The sequence below is a fragment of the Oncorhynchus kisutch genome, linkage group LG10 (genome assembly GCF_002021735.2).
Source record: "Oncorhynchus kisutch isolate 150728-3 linkage group LG10, Okis_V2, whole genome shotgun sequence".
Lineage (NCBI taxonomy): Eukaryota > Metazoa > Chordata > Actinopteri > Salmoniformes > Salmonidae > Oncorhynchus > Oncorhynchus kisutch.
Window position 1 is genome coordinate 18,610,124 of NC_034183.2, and position 24,941 is coordinate 18,635,064.

Consider the following 24,941-nt stretch of genomic DNA (forward strand, 5'->3'; position numbering starts at 1 on the left):
ACATGTTCCACACTACCATGCATATTCTTCGATGACTTCCAAAAACCTTACTCAGATGAACTTTCGTACTATTGATTTGTGTATAAAAAAACTATATTCCAATATTCACCATGTCTCCCAACAACATTGAAAGAAAAACTTGAAACGAATTACTCTAACATTGTTATAAAAATAAAAAGTTTATAGAAGCACTATGTCGTTTGTGAATAGAGAAATCAATAATCCTAGACCTAAATAGGCATAATAATAATAATACATATAATAATATTAATCATTCAACATAAAGTGGTTGATATTAACATCAGCGCAAAGTTTTAAATTAAGTAAAATAACAATGATGTTTAGGCCTACAAAAAAAACTAATGTAGACTCAGATTTCTCAGATTTCTCAGATTTGTGGTTTACCAGAGAGCCAGACAATAAGTTAATATAATTATTGATAAAGAAACGCGTTTGTTTGCTGCTGCTATTCTACTTATTAACAACAGGTGCTACAAAAAAGTGATTAGTTAATGTGTGAAAGCTTGGTAGGCACGTGCATATCTCACTTTAATGTTTCCTACCAGACTGCATCTCCCTGTTATTGGTGTGACCCGATGCTTCGGAGTAAGTAGGCGGATAGCAGCACCAGGGGGCTGAGTAAAGTCGATGGTGCTGAATCCGTCGACCCACCCGCTGTTAAAAACGTGAAAATAAATATCTGAGCCTCAGCGGCATCGCCCCTCTTACACCGCAATATATCGACAACGTTAATATTTTATATTGTGGCCTGTTCATCACAGGATACGCTTATTTGGACATTCGAAAACAGTAGTAGGCCTACCAGTGAAATTCAATAAAAAAACAGCTCTAGGCTAATATATTTATTTTTAAGAATGTGTGTGTGTGTGTCCAGTAGATCACTTCGATTATATTACAACGCTCAATAAGCTACTATTGATGGCCAGTGCACCGTGTTTCCAACAGTTTTTGAAAGTCAAACTACAACAACAACAAAGTTTAACATCGATTTGAAACGAGACGTTATAAACAAACAATAAAGGGCTAGTGTGTATGTCGGTAACAGGTAGGACTATAGCCTACCAAGGAACCTTCTGCTGTATGCAACCTTCTGCACCGTTCACAAAGTGGCACTATACAAACTTTTAACAGCCCTTTTTCTGTGTGGTAAACCCGTGTGAATTAGCAGCGAAGAAGGATGAAAGTTAACATCCATCACAGAGCTGACCAATAGGTTCGCTGCGCGGAGATGACAGATTCGCTGCTGGGTAGAGTAATTCATTTTGGATAGCAGTGGTCTCCGGGATCAATAGAGGGGCATTAACCCGGGCGGACACTGTTGTTTCCCTGATGCCACCAGTACCATCCTCCATTGGCTAACAACAAGGCACCATTTTACAATCAGGGGACCCATAAAATGGGGTTAGATACCTAGGCCTACATAGCACCTTTTCACAATTGGAATGCAGCCTAACTTGGGTAGACTTAGCCTTAATTAAGTTGTCACAAAATCAATTCTGAGTAAATTCTGTAGTGTATGCAAATATATCACATCCTTATTCACTCAATGAGCATAGGCTTAATAAGAGCGTAAGAGCTTTGGACCAGTAACCTAAAAGTCGTTGGCTCGAATCCTCAAGCCGACTATGTGAAAAATCTGTCGATGTGCCCTTGAGCGAGACAATTAACCCTAATATCTCCGGTAAGTCACACTGGATAAGAGCGTCTGCAAAATGACTAAATGTACATCTGAAATGAGGACCATATTCCAAGTGGGCACTTTCTGCTGCTTTTAAATCTAATTAAAATGGAAATTGGAATTGGAACAGTAAGTAGCAAGAAGCGATCAACAAACATAGGCTTGTCCCAAGACATTGCGGGTCACATAAACGGAACTCTTAATTTTATGGCGATTTTCCGTGTTTTAACCCACATGCTTTCATGTCATAAAGCCTATTACACGTATTTTCACGTGGTGTGTGTGCAGAGAGATAATAATGCTGTCATCGATGGTTTCCTCGGTTATGGGCTATTGAAGACCTAGGACAGACCCATGTCTTGATTGCAACATTAACTTAGTTAGATAAGCTACTGGGCCTTCGTTTTGTGGTGCAAATACAATGTAAAATAGGTCCAATACTATATTACTTAACATATTATAAATATAAGCCTATACAGGTTTGTACATGAAAGGCATATATATATATATACAAGTAGAATAGACTCCACACACATTTACGTATGCAAAATAGTATTTTGAAACTGATGCTCTTTAATACATACTGTACAAACCAGGCTAATAAAAACAATACAAATAGGCCACATAATAAATGATTGTACATATTTTGAGGTAACCACCTGACAGGCTAAATTCCAAACTGAAATGCAACTACGAGTTAAATCTCCGCATGGTTTGGACCTACCCAAAAAGCTTTTTCCACAACCCCATATATCTGAGGTTTCTCGTGATCAAATGAAGCACCTATGGCTTCTGTATATTTTACTGCTGCAGTATCGATGAATCGCCCACTGATCTATACATCCATTGACACTGATGAATTAGGATTGCTGACCTGGATTGACGTCAGCAGGCAGCGAGTTTTAACACGGGTCATAACAAGTCAGAAGTTGGGAAATTGTGAAGGAAAATTAGACTGAAAAGGAGAATATAGGTGAGGCCCCGTATAGCCTATGCCTTTAACGTCCATCAACTGCATTCACAGCGCATACAGCAGAAACACATATAGCCAATACATTAATGGCTTTTATAGTTGGCTCAAATATTGGGTACATTTTAAGACAAATTAAAATATAGTTTGCTTTTTCCTAAACCATTTGGATTTATTCGTTCATGCGAACAGGTCTACCCTATTTGCTGTACATTATATGATATACCCAAAGGAGGCACTGTATACATATAGCACACAGTGACTAGCCTAGAATTAGCCGTTTTCCTTCTTGACCCTTGAAAAAAAAGATACGATCAGTGAAAATAGGAAAAAGTAATATAGTGCATAGACATTGGGCCTCGTGATGTAGACCTAAAAACAGAAGCAAATAGGCTTATCATATGTCTTTCACACAATAAAATGCATAGCATTTTTCTATGACATTTTCCTAAATTGCATTCTGAAAATCAATCAGCATATCTTATCCGGAAATAAACTATGTGTGCGTCCTCTCCTGACTGAAACTCCAAGGTGTATACCATAGCCTGTATCTTTAAGTGAGTGCATTTTAATAAATTGTTTAAAATAACAGAGCGTTTTATTTATGGCATTAGCATGATGTTAAGCATGTCAATTAATATTTAACCATTAAGAAATCACATGTCCTGGCGCCAAGTTAAGCGGCTTTATCAGGAAAAACCAAAGGCGCAAGTTTCTTATCCAGGCAGGACTCCCCAATATCTCAAGGTAAATGTTGCATGGCGATGACTTGCAGTTTTGCTCAAGATACGTGTCTGTCTCGTATCTCTTTAAATGTCTCATGTAATCTTTTTGAGAAATTCGAGGTTCAGTTTACAACATGAGCAAACATCTGTCTGACAGAGAGCTGGTGACGTCAGATAGCCTCAGACTGAGTGCTAACGCTGGAACAGTGGGCGCACACATACACAGGCACAGTCACGTCTTAACATACGCGCGGGCACGTCATCATAGACGCTGGAATCACAGCCTTCGCTTTCTATAGTGGTGGTGCTCTACAGCGAATAAAATAGGCTACAAGCAAGGACAGACACCTATCAGAAGCGTGAGCAGCGGTTTGTGGCACAGCTCTGTCGCGGGCAACTGATCGCTTTAAATCATGCTGTATTGACTGAAGAGAGGCTAGTACAATCAATGGATTGGCTTTGAAATCGTTCACAATTTATTGGAAAGGAGTGTGTGAGACGGTGGAGAGGGAGCGCGCGAGAGAGGAGAGAGAGAGGTGGAAATAAAGATTATTTCAACGATGGAACTTACAATGGAAAACATTGGAAATCTGCACGGCGTATCTCACTCTCATCAAACGGGTGACTTAATGAACTCTCCGCACCACGCACGGCAGTCCTTGGCGTCGCATCGGAACTTGGTGTCACACGGACGTTCAGCCATGGTGTCCAGTATGGCCTCAATATTAGATGGATCTGGGGAGTATCGCACAGACCATGCATTGTCCGGTCCCTTGCACCCCGCAATGACCATGTCCTGCGACTCCGGGATGACCATGAGTAGCACTTACACTACGCTGACGCCGCTGCAGCACCTGCCTCCCATATCCACCGTCTCGGATAAATTTCACCACCATCCCCACCCGCACGCCCACCACCACCCGGCGCACCAGCGACTCGGCGCCGGCAACGTCAGTGGCAGTTTCACCCTGATGCGGGACGACAGGAGCCTTGCCTCGATGGGCAATCTCTATGGCCACTACCCTAAAGACATGTCCGGCATGTGCCAGTCGCTGTCCCCTCTCTCCAACGGCCTCGGGTCTTTGCACAACTCTCAGCAGACTCTTTGCGCTTATGGTCCTGGCGCCCACCTCTCCAACGACAAAATGCTCTCGTCCGGAGGCTTCGAGTCTCACGCAGCGATGCTGTCCCGGAGCGAGGACCACCTGAGCCGGGGATTGGGGGGGCACGGGCCCGGGATCATGTCATCCCTGAACGTTATGCCCCATCACAGCCATCCGCACTCTCAGGCTAACGGGTCCATGCTCTCTGATCGGGAGAGGCAGACGGCGGGGGGCGGGCAGGGAGGTGGTTCGGGGCAGGTGGAAGAAATAAACACCAAGGAGGTGGCACAGCGAATAACGGCGGAGCTCAAGCGCTACAGCATTCCCCAGGCCATCTTCGCACAGCGGATCTTGTGTCGGTCCCAGGGAACCCTGTCTGACCTGCTGAGGAACCCTAAACCCTGGACTAAACTCAAGTCTGGCCGTGAAACCTTCCGGAGGATGTGGAAGTGGCTGCAGGAACCCGAGTTCCAGAGAATGTCGGCGCTCAGACTAGCAGGTGAGTGAGGAGAAATGGGGCTAATGTGAAGGGATCAATTAGAAGTCAATGTAGCGAGACTATCAATTGCTACTCAAACAGATTATCACTTAAACAAGTTAGTGTGGATTCTTGGAGGAGTTAACGATGGTTGTTAAATAATCATGTTGAATTGGTTGTTAGAAAAGATAAGTAAATCCAGATTGGATTGACTGCTTCATGCTCAGATAATAAAGTAGAAAGAGTAAACAAGCTAGGCTGTGCTGTGGTAGTCTACTCTGCTGGTGATATCCTAATTAGGTTTAAACCTGAAAAAGATAAATCAACTTGTTTCAAGTTTTTGAATAGTCATGCGCTAATTTGCTGGCAACGTTATAGTAGGCCTATAGTTGTAATCAATTTTACGCACGGGCGTAATGGGGACCACATACACACACACACACACACAAACTCACGAGGTGTTTCGACCACAGACAAAATGAAATCAAACAGGGAATGGCTTGAATCAAATTGATTGTGCATCTCTGTAACTGTATCATTTGGATTGATGACCCTTTGTCAAGTTTCACATATTCACTCTTCTTCTGGTGTGGAGTCGTTCCACAAGCCTCGCGCTAATTATATTTATGTGTTCAAATGGACCTGGAATTCTCGTGGGCCTTCCCTTCCCCTGTCGACTCCGGGAGGCGTAAACAAGGCGCGTCTGAGGTGCCTAGCAGCGGAGCAGAGAGTCAGGGGAGCGTGACCTCCCGCGAATCGATACTTCGGGTCCCGGCGTCCCTTTTTAAAGTAGCCACTAATAAATGATCCATTTGGATCTGAAAGACAGCTCAAGAAACAGATGCCTCTGTCTCTGATTTTTTTTTTTACATTCTGTTTAGGCTATACTTTATTTCTCAAGTATTTAAAAATCAATTATAAAGTCATACAGGTCGAATAGCGAGTTTATGGTGAACTAGTGTAATTATGTGTAAATAAAAGTAAAATAAGAACGGAGTGGAGGTGAAATAGGCCTAATTTAAGAATGATTTGTGGTCAAAGGGGACTTTTCTTGAATCTACAACATACCAACAATTATATTTAGCAGACGCTTTTATCCAAAGCGACTTACAGTAGTGGGTCCCCCGTGGGAATCAAACCCACAAACCTGGCATGGCATGCGCCTTGCTCTACCAACTGAGCTACACCGGACAAAAACACTACAACCCAGGTTGAACATTGTGTTGTAGTCTATGCTGGCAATAAACATACATAGGCCTATAGTCAAACGTTTGTTTTTACAAAGGTCTATTCAATCCTAGTATATAGAATTACAAACGATTAAGGCCTACACTAGCCTGCTTAAGGATGGCAAGGCAAAAAAGCATAAGGAAATTAATTTAATAACAATTAAAAACCACAAAATAATCATACTTCATTTTGGAAATTCAACAGACATATACCATGTAACTGTCACATATTGCTAATCACTCAACTTCGAGACAGATATTTTTGAGAGGGGATGTTCATATAAATAATTTGAAATAGGCCTGCGATTGAACTTGTCTATTTATCCATTACTTTTATATTTCACTTTGAATTCAAAAGTTGCAACAATTTATTCATATTTATTTATTCGTTCATTGGATCATTTATCCACCCACTTTGCCAGTGAGAGATAACAGTTTGAACAGTTTGAAACATTGCCCAGTATTGTACTCCAAGCCTCTACCGTGAAAACTGTGAATAGTGTTATTTTACAAGCTATAAAGCTTAGGAGCTAATTAAAGAGGATTAATTAAGGGTGGAAAGCTATAGAATCAGAAGAGTTGGAAGTGAGCGCCACTTTGATGTTTCTGCAAAGCACTCCGTTAGGACATGCATGCGCTTCAAAACGTCAATCAGTACTTCTGTGTGTCGTATTTCAGTGGACAGTTCAATTAAGCAGATATAGTGGCATATTTTAGTTCCAGTCAATGCCCTATTGAAAAGCACTTCATGGAATATAAATGGTTACTTTGCACATTTAGCGGCATTTTGGTATATAAAGATTTAAACACTCCACAATTGTCTCTTTAAGTGCCATTGCTAAACCTAATTAAACCTAATTGGGCAGTGGGGTTTTTATATAGTCGCAACCTAGTCTCAGAGCATTTCGTTTTATTTTGTACATAAATCCGTGACACTCCATTTAGTATGATTTGTTACATGATTACATAAGGAAGATGTTTACATAAGGCAGAAACAAAGTAGCGTGATTGGTCTGGTGAACGGGTAGGCTCATAACGCAAACTTCTAGCAACTCATAGGTTGCAAGTCTGGATCTTATTACAGACAACTTTAGCTAATTAGCCACTTTTCAACTACTTACTACTTTTTAGCTACTTTTGCAACTACTTAGCATGTTAGCTAACCCTTCCCCTAACCTTAACCCTTTTAGCTAACCCTGCCCCTAACCCTAACGTTAACTCTTTAACTTAACTCCTAAACTTAACCCTAACCTTATCCCTAACCCCTAGCCTAGCTAACAGTTGGTACCTAGCTAACGTTAGCCACCTAGCTAGAATTCATAACATATCACATGTTTAGAAAATTCATACATTTTTCAAATTCGTAACATATTGCACGTTTTACAAATTCGTAACATATAACACGTTTAGCAAATTCGTAACATATAATATGAATTGTAATTTGTAACATATCATACTAAATGGTTGATGGACATCCACAAACTAATACATACCATGCAAAACGTAACATATCATACTAAATGGAGTGTTTCGGATTTACATACAGAATAATACGAAATGCTCTGAGACATGGTTGATTGTGAACTGCATGCACTATACTAGAACTATGGCACAGAACTTTCCATACTTGTGTTTCTGCATGCATAGGGTGTATATGTGCAGCATGCATGTCCGTTCGTATGCATTATTTTTAGAATTGATTCACCTATGCTCCATTTGTTCCCCCATGGGTATTTGCCTGAACGCATTAAGGTTGACTTCGGATATTTGAGGATGATATAGGCTACATAGACATTCTTCATACTTCAATAGGCTATTTTAATCGGTATAGTGCAAGTATCATACATTATTAACAAGTATCAATCATTATAGTAGAGATATTATCGTAATTGTTATGGTTATTGTTATTATGGTCATAATTATGGCTATGATTGTTTAATAGCTGCACTCTTTGAGAGCGAACGCTGTTCCAGGAGGGTGTCACCTGGCCTTGACGTGCTGTCTGTTGTCCTGTGAGCTACCTTGTTCTGTTGTCAGTTGCTCTCTAGCAACATGGAGTTGGGCAAAATGACAAATGACTGTGGTATGGAAATGGTGGGTGCTACATTTTACTTATTGCATTTAAATTCACCATTATGCACTGTGCGCATGCGTAGTGGGAGTTGGTGGTTGTGATTCTAAAAGGGATGCTGGCGATAGGCCTACTCGGTCGGCCACATCAATCAATACATTCAAATTACTATTCCAAATTCATCACAGTCACACAAATCAATGCCGTTGCCTTGCTTAGCTAATGTGAAAACGCCAGTGGCTGCACACTCACATGACAATCCTCCCCATAAAATTAAAAATACGATGTAGTCAATTGAGGGGGGGTTCTGTCATGACAAAGATAGGCTGCGTGCCCTTTAAGCGCATACCCTAAAACGCATGGTTCATAATTGGAATGATGTGTAGTATTGTCCGCGTGAGGAGGGCAAGGTGAATCTCAGAGAAGATACAAACCTGATATGGCCTACAATTTAGGTCAACTAGTGCCTTTTAGGACAAATCATTATCTCCAAAAAGCTCACAGCCTGCAGCTGTTCGAATGTTGAAGCCAATTAAACAAGGAAGCGCACATATACATACTGTAGCTATGGAGTAGACAACACCTTTGATTGTGTTGAAAAAGACACGGCAAAGTGAGGGCTGAAATGCATAGATTGCATAAACGATGAAAACAATTCGTCTTTGCAGCTGTGTTGAATTCCACACTCCATCTCAATGTATTTGGTCGGGTCAATAAAGCAGTGATCGATAAGGATAGCCAGTGCATCTATCAATTATTCCGCCTCAGCACTCTCTCCCATTGGACTCTCCCAGAGCGTTGGGGGATGGCTGGGAGATTTAGGCAGGAGCTGGGAAAGGGGATGAGAGACTGGGAAAAGCCCCCATTCCACACATTTTTCTTTCTCTCTGTTGTAATCATGTTACATGTAGACTGGATGGAAAACCTGCCCTCAAAACGCCATTTGGGTTACATAATCAGCTTGGATCTGTGTAAACATGTATCCACCAACGCATTGTTCCAGAATCACTCGGGAGCCATGAGGAAGACAACAGAGAGACAACTACGATCCTGCCAAACCTCCCATGTGGAAAGTACGACGCAATGAAATATTACGCAAGAGAATCAATCTCATTTATCCAAACATATAAAGGGGGGATATCAACATTTTATCGTTTGTAAAATGTCGATTTTGAGTTTATGCTCTGTTCTAGTAATAGGCTATTCAATGAAAATACACGCAAATCATGGATAGGGAGAGAAAAACTCAATAACAAACTTCATCACAGACTAGGCCTAGTCTACATGCCAATCATATCATTGGCGGTCAACCTGTCTGCTGTCCCCATACTATTACTATGGAGCAAGATTTTGGGGGGATTGCTAGGATATTCATGATAAACTAATATAAGTGAAAGGAGTCTTTTATTAATCTATCATCCAACAGTTTATATGCACAAGTAAGCCACATGTATGCAGACTCCATATTCCCGACATAACGCTGCCTGTCTGGGACATAATCCAAATGTCATCACTGTACCTAAGCAACGACCAACCCAGCCTGCTCCACACAGCACTAGCATTTCTATCCACCTCCAAGTGCAGGCTACATAAATGTTTACCCCCACCTAACAAAACCATTTTCAATTGGGATCACCGCTGTCTTTGGTGCTGAAATCTTTATATGAATGGCGCTGTTGGCCTGTGTTTGAGGCCATGTATTATGGCTTTAATAAGGGGCTGTACAACATGGTTGAGATATGCTATGGAGGTAGGCTAGTGTGCCAGATGAGTCAAATTAAATAAATAATATATATATACATATATATATATATATATATATATATATATATTGTTCATAGGCTAGCCTGCGTCTAGCATAAATCCTTTACCCAACACCAGTCAACACGTGATCAATAATATTACACAATTTCACAATCAGATCCGTCTCACCATCTTGTTGTAGGCTCTGTTAAGACACAAAGTCCAAAGAATAAGGTCCATATTCAATCAAATCTGGAAAACGCTTTCCCGGGATATTCGCCTCCAAAATACACATGTTCATATGGTGCACAACAAAACTAAAGGTTTCAACAAAAGAGACTGAGCATAAAATTAATCAAACGCTGTGAAGCCAGATTGTTGTTAATAATCTTCCCAGGAAATCCGGTTCCTCTTTTTGATTGCATAGAACCTTTAGAAGTGATTGATTTAGGATAATCGAAAACAGGCTTTTTCATAAAGAGACGTGTTGATGCAGGCCTGCGAAATGATCGATGCGGACTTTAATAATTGATAAGCATGGGGAAGACAACGGGAGAAAATCATGCAGCTGCGGTTTCACAGACGCTCTTCGTTAAGCACAGCAATGTGTGTTGTAAATACTGGGATTCACACACGCGCGCTCGCGTACACACCACACACAGTGAAATCCTGTGGCTGTTGTGGACAATGGCCAGTACGCAGCCATTTTCTCCCGTACAATAATGAAAAGCTATATTCACATTCTTCAAATCCATTCCAAATGTTTGTCAAGGCAGCCAGATGACGAATAATGATATGTTCTGTGTTTTTCTGCCTTCGAGGAGACGAATTGAGCACTCACATACATCTTCCAATTTTTACAGTGTAGCGTGCCTGCATGTGCGTATGTGATCAGGATATAGAGTGCACCATACAATGTTAAGTCCGATCTGATTCTGTATCGATTTCCATTCCCGGGTCTCTCCTTTCCATCGCTGGAGCAGTGACATGCAGGCATACTCCCCCTTCCCCCTCCTCTCCTGTGCAATACCATTTCCCCCATTAACAGCTCACCCTTCACAACATACAACGGAATGAATAATACACGCATGCTTTCATTGGCACGATGCAGCTACAGCATATGCTGTAAAAACTATTCCGCTATGTTATGTTGATATTTCTCTAAAATTGCGAAGCAGTTAACCTATGCTGTAGATAAGGGAGTAGCCTAAAGTTACATTAGCCTAATTTCGTCCCGTCAACACAGTATAACCAATAGGCCTTTGGCCAGACAGACCTACGGTGAAAATGACAATGTCTCCATTAGGTAAAGGGATCAATAACAGAAGACTGTTCCGTCACTTACACAAGCCAATGTGGGCAGTCGCTCCACTCACACTGTACAGTAGTAGCCTTTAGTATAACCTCAGAACCTCACTGTCTCTTTTCCATATTTTCATCACATATGCACACACAAAAGAGAGATAATACACACGGGGGCATTGTAATTATAAATGCAGCACATAGTTCTAACCCGTTTGCATCAATAGGCTTACAGTCTAGAATACCGTCTATTCTATTTTAGATGATCAATTCCTACGCTTTTCTGTCGCCCACTCTCCAAACCGGATCAATAGGAGAGAATGACCTTTAAATCAAATTGCTAGGAGAATGAACTGTGCGCATGAGGTTAGCATCAAAGGGTTAAATGGCATTGCGTCACTGATTTCAAATATCAAACAGTAAAGGAAGCCATTTTCTGAAGCCATCCTATAGGATCATTGTTGTAAAATCACAGCAACATTTCCCTGCCAGATAATATAAGAATGATTTTGTTTACATTATATGTATTATTAGACACATGAAATGCAAAATCAATGTCAATAAGCCTAAGCTTATATTGTCATATTTGGCACCGTAAAAACAAAGGCATCTTGTATTGGGTCGATTTCCATAAATATTTTGGTGGCGTGGAATCAGAGTATACGAGACCACATTATCCCTAGCCAACTTATAAGCGTTACTTGGTTGTTTGAAGCCTAACTGCCCCCCCCCCCCCTCCTCCACACACACGCACGCACACACACACACACACACACACACACACATCATCAAGCCTTGGTTATTTGAATCAGCTGTGTAGTGCTAGGGCAAAAAAATACAAACAAAACACTAGGACCGAGTTTGGGAAACCCTGCAATACAGCACTTCCCGTGCGCCCTGCGTAACCGGTTGTAAATCTCTGAGCAGTGGTGTTGAAATGCCGACTGTCTCTCCGGTTAGAAGTGGCCGCTTATCTGACGTCCCGACAGGTCATCGCTTATTCAATGTCCGATAACGGCTTGTTTAATGCCCGATCTAAGGCAAATAATGCAACGTTCGAAGAACAAAGTACACATTGTCCACCCAATTCTTAAAGAGAGAAAAGGCACACAGCCCCATTTAGGCCTTGAACGAATAGGCTAATAGTAGCATTAGCCAATAGTCAACTAATTAGCTGGCAGTGATAATTGAATGGCAACATGCAATGACAACAGCCTCATCCATAGGCATACACTGAATTCATAATCGTAGTTCGTGATTTGATAAACACAACCATGCTTGCGTGCAGGTTCGGTTGTAGACTATAAGTCTAAACACATTCTAAGGCAGTAAAAAACGTTTTTTAAACTGTGACTAAAAATGACCTCAGAAACGGGTCTCATTATAGGCCCATAATAACATAAAACGTGTTCGGGCACCGCGTGCCAACAATCTCCTGCATGCAGCATTGGCTTCATAGATTATTGTCAAAAGAGGATCATGGTTTTTAAAGGTGACATCAAATAGATAAATAAGTAGTCGAGGGCCTTAAAGTTGGGCCACAAATTTCACATGTTGCATGTTGATTATTTGCACACAATAACACACCGTTTGCCTACATTTTACAGTGGTAATAGTTCCAAAAAAAGGATTGGAGACTATCTCGGATTTTACCACTCTTTATTTCACATCAGCTAAATATTTTCCAACACTGAAACTTTCATTTAACTCACAGTTGAATAGAAGACAAGTAATTCCGAAGAGCATCCCAGCCTGACTCTTACATTGAAAACTGAAAAACTTACAATCATTTGGAATTTAAAAAATATTTTACATTACAGAAATATTATTGAATAGACAGTTAATCCTACCCTGAGAGCCGAGCCTGCATGCGCTCAAATACACCACATGCAACCAGGGTCGATCACACAGTAAAACCGCAGTCATCCACACGACACACCCCACGCCGTACCCACAGATGCAACCCGAAACTCCAGTTGGGCAAACACACACAAATCAACAAAGAAACAAAACGACCGTGAAATCAATTAATTAATTAATCAATGTTATATTACATGCTATTTAAACACACGGAGTGGTTTCTAACATAAGAATTTTAATTTAAGTTTGAATATCTATTCAGCCAAGGCATTCAGCCAGGCCATCATTTTTCGGCCTATGTTTAAAGGCCTAAGGCCCATTCTGAGAGGGCATCTTTAGACCCCCCTATATCCACTATTGGCTAAAGATTAAACATGTTGTAGCTTCAAGAAGATATACAAATACATCATTACATCACATATTCATATCACATTTATTGATTCAATATCAAAATCAACACATTTAATCTTTGTGTGTGTTTGTGTTTTGTGTGTGTGTGTGTGTGTGTGTGTGTGTGTGTGTGTGTGTGTGTGTGTGTGTGTGTGTGTGTGTGTGTGTGGGACAATTGCATTAACCCAACACGCACCCAAAGAAACTATGACAAACTTCAAGCCCAACCCTTTTTACATGCTGCACTTTTGTTCGATAAAACTAGTTATTTATTGGATAAAACATTGGATTCATTTCATTTCCTCTGACTTGGTTATTACATGTATTATTATTATTAGTAGTATTATTATCATTATTATTTGATTTATTATTTGATTATACTTTGATTATGGTTTTATTTCCTAATATTTAGCCATATTTCCAGACATTTGAGCTGCCTCGTTGATTGAATAACATTTTTTATACAAGTACTCATCTGCACTTTCTTTTCAGCTGACAACGTCAGAATTACATTCATCAAGATCGACCTTTGAGACGATTTGCAGGCTGCTTCACTGATAACATTTTTGGGCCGTCCCATAAATCACCGAAAAGAAGAAAAACACCAAATGTGTGACGAAAAGTTTTTAAACTTAAGGTTTCACTTGGTAAATAGAGTCAGGACTAGAGGCCATATGTTTTATGGTGCCAGAGAGCAAATTAACCAGTTCTGAACATGCCAAGAACAGTAGGCTATGCTTAAAGAAACAAACATCACAGTTGCGCTATGCATTTTAACAGGAGCCCCTCACAATGTTGACAATAGCCTTCTGTCTGCACAGTGATATTGCTGGCCACAAAGGTCACTCAAAAAACATATTCACGAATCTGTGATCTGTTGTGGCCAGTCATCCATAATGCCAATTCAATTACTCAGCCTTTTTTATTTGTCTTTACATATAGGCGAATTCTTCATGTTATTTCAAAAGGTAATACAACAATCCTCAATAAAGGCTCTGGTACGGGGTATTGCAGTTTTTCATTGTAGACCAATATCGTTTGATGATGCTAAACTTGTTGCTTTAAAACAACTTAACAATAGAATAGGCTTTATGCAAAACATTGGCAGAAATACGATCACACAAAAAAAGACTGCCTACCTTCACAATATCAACATAATATGTCTGCAATTAAATCATGGAGGCCGATGAAGTTATGCTTTAATAATCTCTATTTCTGGTAACTAAAACTAACAGCCCATAATAACGATTTAAAATGAGTCAGTCGTAGCTGATGACGGTGTGCATCTTGTATGTCCACCTCAGACATTGACCCAATGACTTGTTAGAAGCCAGCTATTAATAGTAAGTAATTATGAATAAGAGTCCATGGTTGACATAGTGACTGTTTCTCGCCTGCAGTAGCCCGGCCTCAGCGGGAGAGAGTCGCACCGCACCCAATTTCAGATCAGCCCCATTCAAGCCATCGATCCCAGGCAGAACGGTTGGCTGCACGGTGCGGTTAGTTATCGATTCCCCCACCATACCCCCCTCCCCCTCACTTCAAATCCGATAGAGCACACACCTCTAGCCAGGCTGCAGAGGCAGTTTTCACACGCTCACATATTTATTTAAATACCATTTTGAATCTGGAAGTATGCGTGGGCAGGCTTTTACCGAAATTGGGGATTAGTAACTCAAGTATAATAATTCAATGAGACACAATTAAGCAAATTTGTATTATGATCAGGCCATATATTAAATACATTCACAATTGATTTACCACGTATCCCATGGGCCTATTGTTATCAAACGATGTATTTACTGATGATGTGGTGGGCCTACATTCAACAAATGCGTCCAACTGAGAGATACACCTGTTGTTATTGTGGGTTTGCTCTCACAGGCACCGCAGACCTCTTGATGTAAAAAAGATGATAGTTATTATTATGTAAATAATAGATCGAGTCGATCTCAGCGAAGTTAGTCAATGTTAACGTTACCCCACTCTTACAAACATGTTGCACTGGACCTGTAGTGCTGTTTTACATGAACTTCTCAGACCAAAATTATCTGTCGGCTATTGCCTTTCTTAATCAGGGAAACACCAAAATGACAGAGTACATTATATAAAGTAGCGAGGTGTCACTAAATTATAAATATGTTTAATCATAAAACAAAAGTTGAATTTATATCACTAATCTTTAGATGGGCACTCCTAAATTTCCTCAGCAGCCTGACTGTTTACTTAGCAATGCCACCATATTTCATTTTGCAACTTTCACTGACATTTGTTGCCAATTAAGTATGATATGCCATGTCAATACATTTAAGCATGAGGTCTACAACATTTTCCAAGTCACGCATTTTGTCACAGTTGACTTCAGTTAAACATTACTTGTAAGTATAAATTCATGTTTCCATCGATAATCTGAGCATTTGAGCACTGTTTCTAATGGCATTTAGCAGCTGTCAGCTCACACAATGAGCTGACTATATAGTCATTATGGTATTATTTTGATATTACATCATATCAGGTTCTCGACCTGCATAGGTAAATACAGGGTATTTATCTAAAGGTGATTAAGAAGGTACTCGCTTCACTTTTATTAAAGAACAAACATCTAATGACAACATTTGATTGGTGAATTTTGCACACAGAGAAATCTCTTTGATGATCTCAGATATAATGGAAGCCTAATGACTGGTAAAATATAAAGTATCTCTTCAAAAAATAACAAAAAAGCTTAAGTCAAATGAAAATGTAGGCTTCCAGTGAATTTATTCTGAACTGCAGTTAGAACCATTCTTCTTCCCAACAAGAGATTTGAGCAGGTTGACTTTCAAAGTGGTCCTGAGTGAGTGTTATTGAAGCTGTGGGGGAATGCCTTGCAGCGGAGCAGTGTGCAAGGTAAACAAACAAATTGTATCAAGTTATCAGTATATTAGTACCAACTCTGCCTCATTACATTAAGGAGTATTGAGTTGTAAGTTTGCATTGGGAAACCTTGGCACTGCCCTGCGGTCTGAATGGAATAAATACTGTACAAACTAGCGTTTAAAGTGCAGCCCAGTCGATAAATAGCCTACCAATATTTGTGCAACACAAGTCAAAACAAAATCCATGGATTTAAAATACTGTACGCCCCATTTTACAGCACTACCCAAGGTCTGGAGAAAAGGTGCATCCTGTGGCATCTAGAATCCTGCAGGGAGAAATAATTGAGTTTTAGATAACACACTGATACATGCCAACTGGCAGAGCCTATAAGGTAGAGAGAGAAGTGCCTGTGGTTCTTTTCTGTAATGGCAATGGAAGCAGAAGTTGAAGTTGACTTTATCGTGTGCATAAACATGTTCAACCGTAGCCAGTAAAAACAAATACTGGGAGATTCATTAAAACAGTGGTCCATGGCTAGATCAACCAATAGGCTACACTTTAACAGTACGCCTACATGAATCTGTGTTTTACATTTAGGAGTGTTGTCATTAAATATGTAGCCATGGCTATTAGACATTAGTAACATTTTGGACTAGCTGATCAAAGACCTATGGGCTATTCATTCTGCAGTGCTAATAACCAAAACACATCACAACGTTACGTGCATTACATAGATCCAGTATGATTTCAATGTCTAGAGATAAACATATATTTTATTTTGACATCGTAGGTGTTGTTTTTCTCGAACAAATATAACCGCAGCACAAAATTGACAAAAGAGTGGCATTTGGATAACCCAGGCAGGGACTGACTGTTGAAGCGAAGTCCTTGGAATAACAGGCTTGGTAGGCTAGTCTCCTTTATGAGTGAAATGAACTGGTGCTAACGGTTTATGAGGACCATTGCTCCCACAAAATTTGAGCAAATAAAACCTACAACTGACCAATTCGAGAAGCATCTCTCGAAACTCATGAATCTTTTTCCTTCCCATTCTCCCTCCGAGGCATAATTAATTGGACGAACTGAATTTCACACACGAATTACTCACGAATCTATCGACCGATATTGAACGCCCAGGGCCTTTCTCGTAACCTTTTTTTGGTGCGTTGCAATGCTACGAATATTAACGACCAGAGAAAGAGAAAGTTATAAAATAACTTAAAACTTTATATTGACTCCCGTTTTAGATTTAGGTTCAATACAAATGTGTTGAAGTCATGATCTGCCCGTGCATTGTGAGATTGTTTTGAGTGACCATGACAAAATCCAACAGCCATTGGACTATATTATGGTAAACCCTACACCGACCCAAATGTATTGATTGGTAATGATGATGATTCATTGAGTAGTGTATACTCTGTAATGTTTGTAAATGAGTTGCTTATATAAAACAACGTTCCCCTAACCTTATACACATGCCAAACCGTAGGCTATAATATCCAATGCAATTCTCAGGTTTGTGACTGAAAGATATTGAAAATAAATAAATCATGTCTATCAATTTATAAGGTTTCCACTGATGCCACAGTTTGAAGTAGCGAACGGTATAATAATTGCCATGGTGTGGGGTTGTAGTCTGGGCAGAGTAGGCCATCGTGAAAGCAGGAAATAAAAGCCAAATACATTTGTATTTTCAGTCCAATATGGGTTGTGTTTCGTGCATGAGTTTATGTGAGTTTATGTCAGTCTCTGTGCTCTGTGTCTTCTGTAGCTCTAAAAGCTGCAATGATCGATTTTCTTCTTTTCTACAGCGTGATTCAGTAATCAGGGCCCCCTTCCTCACCGATCGATCACTATTGATTTGCCTACTAAATCCAGCGCCTGTAGCAAGACAGCCCAGTATGGCGCCCCGTACGGCCAGGGCACAGCTCGAGTGACACCTACTGACTAAGAGACGATAAAACAACAGGGTCAAAAGTCTCCCACAGAGCTCTGTGAACAACTCAAACATAATGGGATGAAGGGGATGGATGGAGAGAGGGATACGACTGGATAGCTGTGTTAATAATCATACAATACACACATAACTAGGATATTGCATCTGTCATCATCTGTTGCCCAAGAAAACTACAACAATGATATATATATCCACTATAGACCATATGAAACTATCATCATCATCATCATCATCATCATCATCACCACCACCAGTCTGTCTATAGAGCAGACACAGTGTATAGTGTATGATTGTGCTTAGGAGAGGTCTGGAGTAGTCTTGATATGAAATACAAATATGATAGTTGTGCTCATGTGGAGGTTAGGCCACTGTAGTAAACAGATTTGACTGCAATGGTTGATCAATGGGCTCTGTTCCACTGTAATTAGACACACAGCACCACAGCTTGGCTCCAGCAATTTCAGCACACACACACACACACACACACACACACACACACACACACACACACACACACACACACACACACACACACACACACACACACACACACACACACACACACACACACACACACACACACACACACACACGCACACACGCTGCTGCTGCATGCAGACAGACAGACAGACAGACAGACAGACAGACAGACAGACAGACACACACACACACACACACACACACACACACACACACACACACACACACACACACACACACACACACACACACACACACACACACACACACACACACACACACACACACACACACACACACACACACACACACACACACACACACACACACACACACACACACACACACACACACACACACACACACACACCAGAGAGAGTGTGAAAGAATGAAGGAATAAAGTAAGATTGGAGTGAAAAAAGAGAGGCGACAACAGGTGACAAAACTGACTATATCTAAACCTGTCTCCTCATGTTTTCACTGTTCATATTACCTTTATACACAGTTAATACTAGTTCCAGTACATATGGTAAGCAGTATATGTTTCTATTTGGTGCTTCTAAGTACTACTAGAGGTTTTCTTTTCAAATTGCTCCCCATAGAAGTCAGTGCACACTCAACACTCCAGTTTGTGTTGGAGGCAGTTATAAATACCATCTCAGAGCTCAATGGATAGGGCTCCAGTGGCTCTGTTTGAAGTAGCAGACTGCAGACCTGCTGGAGGGGATTCTGACCTCAGTCCCTGTAGAGAACCCCCCAATTCCTACAGCAATGTGGGTCAATATCTCCCTCTCCACCACTCCTTTTCTCTCATACACACATGCACACACACTGATCTCTGTTTCGCTCTCGTCTCTCTCACTCGCTCTCTCTCTCACACGCACGCACGCGTACGCTCACACACAAACGCTTACTATTGTGCAACAGTCACTCAGTCTCCCATTGCGACCCAAACTGCATTAATATTGAATCTAACAGCAGTGTCTCCACCAGGCAGCCAGAGCAGCTCACCGCAGGCTAGCTCCGTCTGCACTCTGCAGGATGGAAGGAATATTCCCAACGGGCACAAGGGATGGATTAGCTTTAAATCAAGTTTAATACATGGCAATATACGCAAGCTCAATATATTTTGCTGCTGTATAAACCAGTTTTTACATCTTTAAGTACTGGCTAATGACTCATTTCCTACATCTTCCCTTAATTCTCCCTCTGCATTTCTCACCTTTTTACTATCACTGAAGTACTCATAATCATACAGTATTGCAGTACTATAACTGTAACACTGCATTTATGCTATGTTGTTCTCTCCCCCTTTGTCTCCCCAACCCCACCCATATCACCCCTCACAGCCTGCAAGCGCAAGGAGCAGGAGCATCACAAAGACCGCAACATGGTGCCCAAAAAGCAGCGGCTGGTCTTCACGGACCTGCAGCGCCGCACACTCATCGCCATCTTCAAGGAGAACAAGCGCCCGTCCAAGGAGATGCAGATCACCATCTCCCAGCAGCTGGGCCTGGAGCTCAACACTGTCAGCAACTTCTTCATGAATGCCCGGCGCCGCTGCGTGGACCGCTGGCACGACGAGCACAGCACCAGCCCCGGCCAGCCGGGCACCTCGGCCACCACTTTCTCCAAGGCCTGAGATGCCCGGGGGGAGCCACGGGGTGGCATTGGGATGGGGAGGTGGTACCTCCTGTATCCCACTTCGTTCCCAATAACCATGTTGATGCCTCCTCATTCGTGCCATGCAACCATGTCTTGGTCAGTCGTAACTGTAACCACCACGATCCTGAACATCTCACCACTGGACTGTTATGAAGCAAGTGAAACGTAAAGGTAACATGTAGTCAGGTCCACACAAGGACAATCATTTGTTTTTCGATTGAATCAGCTTTCTGTTGATGGTTTCAGTCCATTTACACTACAGACACAATGATATGTTGCTTTGTTTAAACAATCTCAAAATCAAGCCTCTGCCAGCCTCCCTATCCAGGTAGTTGGTACTGAATCCCTCCCAGCACTCCCCTTTGTGTCTGCTACTCTGAGTCTCTCCTCACATCTCTCATCTCTCCACAAAGCAAAAAGGACAGAAGAACGGCAATAAACATGACAGCACACAGCCCTGTGATCCTACCCAGTACTGTGCACAAGGCCATCCTGGAAAAAACAACACAACCCCGTTGAAAAAACAAAAGCTCAACCTCTCATTTCCTCTCCTCCCTCTATCCACTCCTTCTTCGCCAAAGGTATTCCCTAATGGCCAGCCATTTCAGCGAGCCACTCGAATCATACTCTGGCAAACTAATGAATCGAAAAATGAATCGATGCAGACAGGGAGAGGGAACGGGGCTTTGACCCTTCTTGAAGGTGAAACAGAAGACGCTTGGCAATAAAGATACTCAGATCTGCCCGGCAGCCTAGGTCTATATTGTTGCACAGATGTTGGAGGCCTGCAGGGAGACTTTCATTGCTTGGGAGAAGCAGAAGTGTCTGTCGGGGAGGTGAGGGAGCGATACGCCTGGACATGCTCTTTGTTCAGGAGGGAGCTGCTTTTCACTGATCAATACAGAAACCAAGCGACAACACGGCCAGGCAGGCGACAAGCGAACAGCATTATAGCTGCTGTATAGAATGTAAGAAGAGCACATGGAACCCAGTGGAGGTGGCGACACAATGGCCTAACAGCTGCCCAGTCTGCTCTGCACATAAGGTGCCCTAGTGCCCCCTGCTGGTTATAAGAGTAAGCTGCAGCCAGCAGTCCTCTAGGAAAGGCCTTACGTGTGTTCCAGGGCTGGGGAGAGAGAGGCCATGGCACATGTTCAGGCCCTCGCAGATCTCTGAAGGCAGATCAATAGTGAGCCATTATCCTATTGTTGTTCCTCATCCATCGAGGACTGGTGAAGTAGGAGGAGGGGGATGGTTCAAGAAGCACCCACTACCCTGGAAAATAGAAGTCAGGTTTTTAGCAAACACTCCAAATACGTTACCACTCCAAATAGATGGCCTTGTGTCACAACCCACACGCTAGGGTATTGAAAGGTACACACAGAAACACATACAGCTGATATAGAGATATGTCTCAGTTTCATTTAGTGGACAGAGGGGTAATGATGGATCCAGAAACATTTGAGGTGCTACAGAGATTTAGCTTCACATCATCATTTATGCAAAAATGGTGAGGAGGTTTCCTGTTTTGAAACATCTCAAATTACACACAGTTTAGATGCATTATCCGTCTGTTACCAAAAATAATGATCAGCAGATTTGGAAAAGAGCAAATTTCCCTCTGGATATTCCCACACAATGGTTATTATCTGTGGCTAGCCATCACACACTACAGTCACAAATGCTACAAGAACTAGTGCCAATGCTAACTGCCTTAATGATAATCAGAGAATATGGTACTGCATTCACACACAGCTACAGCGTACCCTACTCATAATGATGGGCAGTACGTACCATAGCAACCAACAATCAACTTTTAAGTGAATTAGAATCTACTTTTTTAGAAAACGAAAAGTTAACCAGATTTTAAGGCATACAATACCAAACCTCAAAACCACAAAGATACCACAATATGTGTAACAAAGACAAATCCACCAACACATACTGGACACATTTTTGAAACAGAGGAAAATCTCTCTCTCTCTCATTCTATCTTTGGTTCTCTACCCCCTCTTCCCCATACCCCTCTTCCCTCTCTTTCTCTCTTTCTCTCTTTCACTTTATAATAATGATGCGGGTAATTAGTACCATAGACACAAAGTTTCTCTTTCTTGTTACTTCTGTGCTCTGTTGTGCATAAGTAAGGCACCTTGTTGATAAATCAAAAAAAGACAAATTAAAGGACTTTTTAAAAGAAAAAAAAGAGGGATGTGTGGACCTAGACCAATGAAGGACATCGTTTTTTTTGCATTATATGTGAATATTGACAAGGAAGAGACATTTCCCAAGACAAGGAGAAAGCAGGGAGATGGACGGTGTATTCTTCATGCCGTTACATGTCAGGGCTGCGGTCTGTACTTCAGCACCTTGTTAATCTGAGCCCCAAAAACGGGCTGTGAAAAGGGGACACAACATGACCTCCACATGTCCTTGCTGATTGTATGTGTGTATGGGGAGGGAGGGATGCAGGTTAAAGGGGAGTTAGAACATGGATGTTATCGGTGGGGTCTTAAAATGCAACTGTAGCATTTCCAACAATGTAGTTAGATTAACTGTGCAGAATAGATAAGACACTTTGATAGTTTGATAGAACGGCTCTAAACTCGCTTTGCTATAAGCAGTGAGTTTAAAGTCTCGAACGATGAGAAAAATTGATTTGTGGTACACAGTTCAGCAAGGGCAGAATTCAGCTCTATGTACGTGGCTGAATAAATGACCTTTGTTTGTAGTGAGAACCAATGTGGCTACCTCACTGAGCTGAGTGGTTTGTGAAACCGCCACAAATACCAAAGATTACTCCAGCCTGCCAGTCCCATGCTACCCGGGGGACACACACCAAAAAGAGCCCCCCTCTACCCCAACGTTGTTACAGACAGACACACTGACACACAAACAGACACCCTGACACACTCATACCGTAAATGTACAGTGCAGTCAGGCTGCATTGTACCACAAAGGAGGAGGTGGCTACCATGCAGATAGAGTTGAGTGCCTTTTTTCTTCAACCACAGGTGGGACTGCTCTGGACACACACACACGCACGCATGCACACACACACACACACACACACACACACACACACACACACACACACACACACACACACACACACACACACACACACACACACACACACACACACACACACACACACACACACACACACACAATTTGTTATTAAATGGCCAGAAAGGGGCACAGAGTGGGGGCTGTGTCAGCATCTTCTTTCATATTGACTTTCCATCTTGATACACTAGAATAAAAGCACTTTATCATGTAGAAAGTCTAGAAAACATTTTCTAGAAAATATGTTACTTTGAATTCCGTAAGTCACTTTGTTACTGCATAGTAGTTGCTGTCGGAGGGGCTCAGAGGGTGCCCTTGTTTTCTTAGCCTGGTGTTCTTCTGTTCTCCGTCCCTTCACTCCTCCCAACAGAGATATTTTTATGTAACAGAGAGGGAGGAGGTAAAGGGCTTGGCAGAAGTCAACAGTGGCCAGGATGTAGTTGTAATATCTTACCACTGTATATCATTCTCCCTCCACACTTGGTGCAAGCACTAATGCTGCGCGGGGCACCTGAACAGTCATTGACAATTATAGACAGACACAACTTCTCTCTCCCTCCGCCTCCACCCTGTCTACTCTACTCACACATCAACCTCTCCCCCTGGCCAGAGCTAAGACTTGGTAGGCATCTGTTGACAATTAATTCTGAAATACCTCAAACCTTTCAAGTTTATGTAATTAACTGAAAATAATCATCCTAATGATAAAAATGACTATGATTCTATGATACTATGATTCTATGATTCTATGATAGTTAGTTTTGGAACTTGTGACTTGAAGCTTTATACTGTTCAATGTTTTTATTTGTTTGCTTATTTTTCTTTTAGGTTTCCTGTTTGTTTTGCTCCGGCATGCACTTAATGTTTTCATAAAGTAAAGACATTGTGAATGTTTCTGTGGAAAAAGAGGAAGAGACAGGAGAGAAAGCTAGAAGAGGAAGGGAAGAGAGAGAGAGGGCTACAAGAGCTACTTAACACATAGATAGATATTTAGCTCAGCTATTTGAGGAGTGTATTTTTAAAGACAAAAAAAATGTAGCGGATTTGGATCGGATAAAAAAAGAAGCATCATTTGAAAAATCAACCTTTAGGAAGATGTTTTTTTACTCATCCCAAGCTTTCTTCTGCCATTTTGTTCTCTTTTCTCCAAAACAATTTCACAGTTACTTTTGAAGTGTGTTCAAGTGCTCCTGATGTTAGTAATATATTGAAAACAGCACCTCCTATTGAAAGGGAGGTGCAATTTTTTTTCTGCATGGATATTGTATAACTGTATAGAAACCTACAGGAATGACCTGTGATTTTGTGCGAGAGGAGGAAGGAAAGACTGGGGGGGGGGTGGGT

At 41.4% G+C, this 24,941-nt stretch overlaps 1 protein-coding gene across 1 annotated transcript; it reads left to right on the forward strand.

The window, feature by feature from the left end:
* The first annotated feature begins 3,908 nt into the window (after positions 1 to 3,908).
* On the forward strand, positions 3,909 to 23,560 carry LOC109897471 (hepatocyte nuclear factor 6-like). The gene is made up of 3 exons (XM_031832785.1): positions 3,909 to 5,000; positions 11,289 to 11,299; positions 20,216 to 23,560. Exons 1-3 carry the CDS (start codon positions 3,955 to 3,957, stop codon positions 20,506 to 20,508), a joined length of 1,350 nt encoding a protein of 449 aa, XP_031688645.1. The 5' UTR covers positions 3,909 to 3,954; the 3' UTR covers positions 20,509 to 23,560.
* Positions 23,561 to 24,941: the final 1,381 nt, after the last annotated feature.